Source organism: Argiope bruennichi, chromosome 11, assembly GCF_947563725.1.
Source record: "Argiope bruennichi chromosome 11, qqArgBrue1.1, whole genome shotgun sequence".
Lineage (NCBI taxonomy): Eukaryota > Metazoa > Arthropoda > Arachnida > Araneae > Araneidae > Argiope > Argiope bruennichi.
This window is the reverse complement of record NC_079161.1, coordinates 40,520,125-40,529,695: the sequence shown is the minus strand read 5'-3', so window position 1 is coordinate 40,529,695 and position 9,571 is coordinate 40,520,125. Positions and strand designations below refer to the sequence as shown.

Below are 9,571 nucleotides of genomic sequence, written 5' to 3'. Positions count from 1 at the left end.
TAGGACTCTACTTTTCCATGTGATTTCTATTAATATTTCTTACATCCTTTCCACGTTTGTACGTGGAATTTAGAAACACACTGTATTTCATCCATTGCTCTGACTGGTCTTTATCCGCAAGTAACGGTGCATATACCGTTAAAGAATCTCCACCTTTTATATCTAAATTGTATCAAAGTCTTTTTTTTCCTTTGAGTCCTTCTCGCTCACCCGTCAATCACTGTCAAAACCAAAACCACTGGTACGCAGTCATTGAAATCACTTTCGAAGACACAAAATCTCATTTTAGAATCATATTCGTATCAGTAACAGCTACCAGTCTCAGCGTAAAAGCGAGAAACGATACCCACCGAGTAGCAGATTTCATTCCGACGGAAAAAGAATTGTGTATCAATATCAACCAGTATTTGATACAGTAAAAAGCGGTACCAGCTCAACTCTGGCATAAAAATAACGTTGTTCTGACGCATTCAATACCCTAATTAAGATATCTCTTTGGGGTTAAGTTAAAAATTGTCCCAACTTTTTCTTAGCATTTTCTGCTTGATGGGATATATTTTAATTCGAAAAGTTGTAGTTACTCATAGTCACACAATTTAATATTCTTAATTCAGTTGCCGCCAACGGTAAACAAGTGAAAAAAATCTATACAAATGAAAACGCACCAATCAGTGATGTGTGCTGCTGTGATTAAGAATGCAATGAATTTTTGTTATTCATAATGTTTTACGTTTTAATATGAATGAATAAATTGTTTTATAATATAAAAAATATGAGATTAAATGTTTAGCACTAATTTTCAAAAGGTGAAGAGGTGGAATTATATATACCTCATCTTGTAAAAAATTACTTATTGAAATGTTTTTCCTCCCCTTATTTGAGTAATATTTTATATTAAATATTCGAAATGAATATTTTCTTTCCATTTTTTAATAATAAAAATTTTTTGTGCGACTAGGATTTTTATTTTCTTTAAAATCGTATGCCTCAATGAAACATTATTTGTAATAAATTTGGTTGTATGCACAGAAGTGATAACTACGTTTGATATAATGCAAAACATTTTACAATTTTGACTAAAGATATTATTTCTTCAAAGTTTATACTTTTGTAGCAATAGATATCAATGTTATTATTTCCTTCTTATCCATCTTTGGTGATCAGTTGGTTCCCTAGAAATATTTGCTGCTTTTGATTCCAATCAAATCTCTTTCGTACAATATGCTCATGATGAACAAAATATTTTGTAACCGCAGTCACGTTCTGCTTTTTGTATATATAAATTTTCTTAATGGAGTCGTCCCATACAATACGTAACTGTTCGTGTAATTCAGCTTCTAATTGTCTGTTGATTTTCATAATAAGGAAATTTTATTTCCTTATGAGCCTCTCTGGCAATCCGCTGGGAATTAATGGTTGCTACAAGGGGTGTTCAAATAGAAAGGTACGAAACGACACTGTGGTTATAAACGAAGACTTTATTCAAAGTATACACCATAGGCCTGGGCACAACGATCCCATTGATTAACGAGCCGAAGGATTCCTTGTTCCCAGAATTCCTGTGGCCGTGACGAGACCCAATCCTTCACAGCGTCCTTCAGTTTGCCGTCCAAAGTTTGCTATTTGTTGAATTCCTCGTCCACAGATGAACCATTAACTCTGATGTGTACTGTGAGACACTCCGAAGGTCCATCAAGAACAAAAGACAGGGGGCTACTCACGGAGGGTGTGATTCTGCTCTATGATAACTCGTATCCACACGTCATCAGGTCACACACGCAGAATTGGCCAAGTTCAAGAGGGAGCAGCTCGACCTCCGCCCTACAACCCGGACATGTCGCCCTGCGATTTTCATGTGTTTGGTTCCCTGAAAAAACATGCTGTGAAGGACTGGGTCTCGTCACGGTCACAGGAAGTCAGGGAACAAGGAATCCTTCGGCTCGTTAATCAATGGGATCGTTCTGCTCGGGCCTATGGTGTATACCTTGAAAAAAGTCTTCATTTATATCCACAGTGTCGTTTCGTACCTTTTCATTTGAACATCCCTTGTAAAATAAAGTGAATGAAAAAATTTCCACTTAATGAAAAGAATTAAATTGCAATTCCCACTATTTTCCGAAATATAAAAGACAAATGTTCTGTATTTACTTCTACCATTTTGTGAAATAGTTGGTTTCTTATAGACAGATGTGCGATAAATAAAAACACCAATGAAAAACATATGGCCCATTTGAAAGAACCAAAACACTAAGTCTGCAATCTAGTGGTTACGAAAGGCAAGGTACAGTCGCTCAACATCAGTCATAGGTGTTGCATGCGACTACTGCACTCTCTGAAAAATTCGATAATGACTGGCCTGCCAGAGTTTGAAAAAAGGCATGATTGTTGGAAGGCAATAAGCGGGTTCGGCGTGATTGGAAACAGCTAATTATTTGGAGCATGCAAGTACTCCATCAGCATACACAAAATGCTGTAATATGGCATTTGCAAAGCCAATAGTGGACAGAAAATAAGTTAAAAAAAAAAAAAAAAAACTGAGAGGGATAAAATAATGTTGACTCTCATAGCGGCTCAAAAGCGTAGTGACTGTAAGATATGACTATAATACTTAATTTCACAATTCCAAGATATATATTTAAGTGTTTTAGTGTAATACTCTTATACACACTAACAGGACTGAATTAACACTGTAGTGGCATTATATAATGCAAATTTCAAGATATTCTTTCTTTCCAAAATCAGCTAATTCTTACTGATTTTAATTTAATATTTTTATAGACAGTTCCTAAGTAAAAAATATTATTCAAACTGAAATAACAAAACATTCAATTACAGCCAACTAGAAGGGAGTCGTTTTCAATAAGTTGATAATTTTTAAAAAAAAGTAATTTAGAAAGAAACGAGAAAAAAGTTACAAATCTTTTTTAAACATATTCCAGGTACTCAAATATAATGTTTGTCAGGGCTAAAAGTACTATACTGAATTTTTAAGAAATTTAAAAGCATAAAAAAAAGTTCTATAAACAGAGATCTAAAATTTAAACATTACTTGGCTTTAAAATGAATATGTTTGAGTTAATGGCTCTTGTAAAATAATTATAAGCACAAAATTAGATTACAATGAAAATAATGCAGATGAAATAAAAAAAAAATCATGTTTTAACGATGCAGAAATTGAAATCAAATAAATAAACAAATTAAAACACTAAATATTCATAAAAACGTTTATTTTTTAAGATACAAGTTATAATAAATGAATTATCTGTTTGTAGTTATCAAATAAAAAAAAATAAATTCAAAAGCATAATTTTTTTCATCAAACCTTCAATTAAAATTTCATAAATTTTATCAAGCTTGATATAACAAGAAATAACGACATTTTTCCATTAGCTTTTTCGAAATTATAATGTTGGCACAAAATATCACTATTCTATTAGTGTGACAGTCACCAAAATGTGTTGACAAAATATAACAATCTTACATCACAGACCATGCATATTTTTGTCAACTTGTCTTGTAAAGTTGCAGCATTTGGTGCAGATTTTGACTGCTATCAAGCTAGTTGAAAAATACCAAAAGGAGTATTAACAAACAGATATAACATAGATAACCCAAATCAATTTATGCTGGAAAAGAACAAAATTTTTTTTAACAGTAGCTATTAAAAAAATTCTGTTCAATTATTCATTCAACCATTTTAAACTCATTATAAATATTATGATGAAATGCTTGAAGTAATTGTAATGTGGTAAAATAGCACAAACTTTTAATATCTAGGAATACAATTATTAATATGATTTCAATCAAATAAGAAACTAAATTTTTGATACTATTAATTAATATAAAATTTTATCATTTGTACTTTTATCATTTGTATAAATAAAATATAAATTGATGACCAATATCAGTCTTTCTAATATAAAATAAAAACACTAATTTGTAAAGGATTAAATATTTTTCAGTTGAATATTATACATATAAGTATATACATTAATAAAATGTGAATAATATTTCTATTAATACATAGAATGATTTCTTCAAGAATTTTTGTATGTGAAAATTCGGTGGTTCATGAAAGAGTATGTTAGTTTAAAATAATTTTCACCTTCAATGCTAATCATATTAATGGAATTTTTTTCAACAGTCATAGCAATTCCATCATAGCTTTTATAAAAGCATTCAAAGATTATTAAATATAGAATAAATCTACAAAAGATTAAAACAGTTCAATTCAAGGCCCCATTATTATATGTAAAATCTACCTTCGATTCTTATAAACTTAATCAGAAATTACATTAAGCAAGAAAAATGTAAGAACAGAACAGTGAAATCAGAATAATATATATAATTTTTTAATAAAAACAAAAGGCAAACATGATATTCTTGCATACTTCAATAAAATTTTAAATTAACAGAATAAAAAAAAAATGTCAGGAAATAAATAAAAGTTGAAGAATTAATTTCTTAATAATAATTTTCAGAAATATTCATAATATTAATAGTTTGAAGTTAGAATTGCTCTAAATATCTATCACAAAATCATGATGACATTTTATGAAATTCATTTATAAAAAAAGACATACATATAGATATTTAAAAAAAACTGCTAATTACTAAATAAATTCAGAAATATCAATCAAAAGTCATAATTTATAAAGGAGCAGTACCTTTCTTTCTATTTAATTTTTCTTAAAGCATTACAAAAATAATTAAATAATGAGTTTTTAAAGATATTTTATTCCTTTTATGATATGGAATTATTAAATCAAAAACAATTTCTGAAAAAAAAATTCTTAGTTAAATTATCGTTATTTATTAAAAAAATCTAAATGTCTTTTACATGAATAAACTTTTAAAATGGTCAGAAAAATTAAGCAATAATAATTTTTAAATAAATTTTGTATAAGCTTAAATTTTGAAAACTGCATGTTTAGTTTCGTTCCTTAACAATAAACCAAAAGTGTAACTGTTCTTTTAGACCAAATGTAGATGTTGTAACAGCTAATAGCTTCTTTAGAAACAATTATAGAAATATAGAGAAGATTTATCTGCGAGTTTTCATAAATTATAATATATTTCCTATTAAAAAATTAAGTAATCTAAAAATTAGTTAAGTATTCTTAATCATACAACATTTTAAAATTTACATTTGATTTATAGTTACCAAGCATAAAACAATCACTAACACAATATACAAACAAACGAACTAAGTGAAACTAGAAAAACACACATAAAAAAATATAAGCACCAGCATTGAATTATCCATCTAAAACTTTATAATTATATTTTACATCCTTATCATACACTTTATACAAGCTGAAAATATTAAATGATCTAAATTGAAATCTACTCTCAAAATCTCTTGAATATGCTACCATTATGGCAATCCAAACAATCAAGGAGATTTTGTCTCCTAATAACCGTCTTAAATAATATAATATCACTGGCAATATGACAAAGCATACTAATATAAATTTCAGTCATAGATCTATTCTAAATAAATATTACAAGTAATCACTCCTGTCTTTGAAGGAACTAAATATTATGGCATTTTGAATTGTGTCACATCTTACCGATATTTGGGGGGGGGGTAAAAAAACTTATTTTCACAGAATTAATTAAATATGAACTAATATATAACTCTCATTATTGATATATTATGAGGTTTATATTATCATATTATAAAATATGAAATAATATAATAATCCAAAATTATTTTAGATTTGGAAATATCAACTGAAATAAATAATTAAATTGAAAAATACATTTTTTTTTCCAAAAAGAAACTGGAAATTATAGTTCAGACATCATAATTAAGAACAAAACAAATTTATTTTTAACAAAGATAAATATTAAAAATATCTTAATTTTTTCAACGAAAAATAAAACTAATGCAATATATTTTATATTCATAATTAAGAAACAAAATTCATCATAAAAGAATAACTTATGAATTTATTTCATAAGAACCTAGTGATTTATGGACAAAGATAAAATTTTTAAATATGTCATTTAAGGAAGTTAATTCATTGATGTCATAGCTATACCACAAAAATAACTGTGGATGTCATTTAATTTCACAGGGTTGTACTCTGATCTGTAACACCATCCTTTTCTCTTTTCCAGGATGTAAAAGTGATTTCAGTATTCAGTTCATTTAGCTTATTTTATGAATATCTATAATAAGAAAGCTATTTTGCTTATAAACAAATCACATCACATAATAAAAGTTTTTTTATATGAAAATTTAATATTACATAATATAAAAAAAGAAAAGAAAAAGTAAAAAGGCACCAATTTCCATTAATTGTAACAAATTACAAAATTAATATTAATTACAAAGAAAATACATAAAAAATAGGAAAGGTGGGAACTGGACTGAATATGCATCACAGTCAGATCATAACTGTCATGAAAGATCTAAAATTTGTTCTTCAGTATATTTAATTAGGCATATAAGAGACTTGTTCATCTGGATTAATAAAAGTTCTGGCTTCCTTGGAATTCAATAAAATTCATTTTTAACCACTACACTGTAATAATAGAATGCATCATTTCAGTAGTAAATGCTTGCAAATGCTTTTACTAGCTGTAGAAATAACTGGATCCACAGGAAAGTAAAGCATTATTTTAAAATCAGATATGAGGATGAGAAGCTTAATTCCAGTATGGTAGTCGATTCTTACTTCTCAGGTGAATTAAATATATTTTGTAATGGAATAAAATTCACTTCCATAATGGAACATACTTCATATGGTGGGGATTGTATCACAGCCAGTGATGGCTATTAGGTCACAACCTTAGTTCCCACCTCTGTACTTTTGCAATGATTATTATTCATAAAACTCTCAATGAATAGGCAGGATGGGAGTATTTCCAACATGATTATAAAAAAACATTAATTGCATTTAATGTTCAACAATCTAAGTAAAAAAAGATTGAAATTTAAGAAATGATAAAATTCTGGACATTATGTTCCACAGCAAACATATATTTAGAGAAAATAGTATTAATAATTATTCTGATATAAATTTTTTATTTCATAATTGATATTTAAAAGGATTTCAAATTCCAATCCAAATAAACAAGATTCTAGAAGCCTAATAAACATATTAATAAATTATTTTTCAATACGAACTTACAAAAATGAGCAATTACATATCAATAGTTTAACAAAAGAATAACATTTTAAACATCATATATATTTATTTAGTAGAATATTTAATAACAAGATGGAAAAAAGTTAACATAAAATCATTTAGTCATAAATAAAAAAAAAATACTTTTTTTTATTGCACTATGTCATAAATAATTTATTAAAATAAAAAACTTTTTTTTTAACATTTAAGGAACAAATAAAAAAAAAAAGAACAATTGAACAATGAATTAAATTTCATTTAATAATTAAATTTTATTTAATAATTAAATAATAATAAACATTGATAAAAACTTTCTAGTAATGCACACTAATGAAAATAGCATTGGTCTTTTAAAAATTTTTGTATTGCAAAATACTCAAACAATTTCTTTATTCAACTAAAGCTTTTCCTTTATTTTTCCAATTTTTTAGAAACTAGTTAGCTGCATGAGCTAACTAGTTTCTAATGCAACAAATAATAAAAATAATAATGAAAAAAAAAACAAACTAACAATTAATGATTGATTTAGGCATTTGGTATTCCTAGGCAGTCAGCATAATTAGCTCTTAAAAAATGTTCAATCAATTTAGCTTTATATTTCAATATATTTTTTAACTCTACCAGTACATTAAAGATTAATTTTAATTGTATAGCATTCATATTTGTATACAATATTATTTATGCAGATACTTGAGGTGTTTGATAACACTGTAATGACAAACCGAATGCAAAAAAACATATAGAAATCTTTCCAACATTTTAATATTATAATAATATTTTATATTTCACAGAATTTATATTTTTTACAAATTAATTCGGATAATAATATTTTTTGAATTGACAAGCCTAAAGTTTCAACTCAATAATCAGTGGTCTTAAACAAATGCTAAGACAGAAATCCATCATTGGTAAAAAACAAATAATTATTTATTGTCAATAAAAAACTATAATTATTTAACAATAACAATTTAATTTACTGTGAATAAGAAAACTATAATTATTTAACAATGACAATTTAATTTATTGTAAATAAGAAAAATATAATTATTTAACAATGACAATTTAATTTATTGTGAATAAAAACACCCAGAAAATGAGAAAGCACAGTGCAATGTCACCTTAAAGATAAGAGCAGGAAAAGCTGAAATGAATACCTGTTGAGTATTTTATATGCTGTCGTATATAATTAGTGAGCTTTACCCATGAATAATTAAAACATAGATTATATTTCATTCACAACACTCCTTGTGTATTCTTATTATAAAACCCTAACTAAAATTTTTTTACTATTATTCAATAACTCCCACATTTTACAAAATAGCATTTTTTAAATTACAATACAATTCAAAATCAAAAGCATTTTCATTCATTCAGTATCATAGTCATGGTCAAACAATAAGTATAAACAAATAGAATATAACAAAGATATTTTGAATAGAATGACAAATAAATAATTTATACATGAGTGCAAATAACTTCATAAATAAACATTTTTGCATACAACTAATCATTCCATAAAAATGGTATTTTGTGAAATTAATTCACAAATCTAGAAAGGAAATAGAAGTAACTTTATAATAATCAATACAATATTAATTCTAATGACAGATTTCAGCATTAATTTAAATTTATGTGACAGTTTTTTAATATAAAAGCATTATGAAATTATAAAATCCATGGAGCAACAACAACAATACATTTATAAACTACCATATTTTAAAAGAGTTTTCAGTATCAAATGCATTTTCTTATTCAATTATGAGTGTTTGAAATATGTTGAGGGAAAAAAGAAAATTAAAATTAAAATTAAAATCTTTCTACATCCTTAAATTTATAAAAAGTTGTACCTATACATAATATATATTGAAATATAACAATAAAAAATCACATTATACAGATCATATAAGTAAAATTTACATCAATGTAAATATCTTATCCCATTATATACAATATACCATCACAGCATATATCTGAATAATACTAATCAGAATTAAAAACAAATAAATGTATAAAATTAAAATAGGTTATAGCACCATGCTTTAAATGATTTGCAGGCACTTGAACACCTAAATAAGGTGACGCCTTCACTCTTTATATTTTGCTTCTGCTTTCTGCTTGACAAGTTTTCTGTATTCAGCCCATTCAACGAACCAAAATGTACACGTTCCCAAGGTTCCAAAGACAACTAATATAAAGAGCTGATAAGGCAATTCTAACACGCTTGAGTAGAAGAAAGCAACTGCAGCAGCAACAGACTAAATAATAATTAAAAAAAAAGGGTTCAAATTTCCAGTATTTAATTTTTTCAATAGAAGATATAATTAAGTGAAGATAGATATCCTTAATTAAAGATTCTTGAATTCAATTGAAATATACAAAATTATAAGACATTATATTAATGAAACTATAATTTAAATGAAAGAAAATATTAT

At 26.4% G+C, this 9,571-nt stretch overlaps 1 protein-coding gene across 1 annotated transcript in view; it reads right to left on the bottom strand.

The window, feature by feature from the left end:
- Positions 1–3,210: 3,210 nt before the first annotated feature.
- Positions 3,211–9,571, bottom strand: part of LOC129957004 (UNC93-like protein MFSD11) — a 30,986-nt gene continuing 24,625 nt past the window's right edge. Inside the window, exon 13 of the mRNA XM_056069103.1 lies at positions 3,211–9,394. Coding sequence (XP_055925078.1) covers positions 9,224–9,394 — 171 coding nt within the window. The 3' untranslated portion in view covers positions 3,211–9,223. The remainder of the gene's footprint in view (positions 9,395–9,571) is intronic.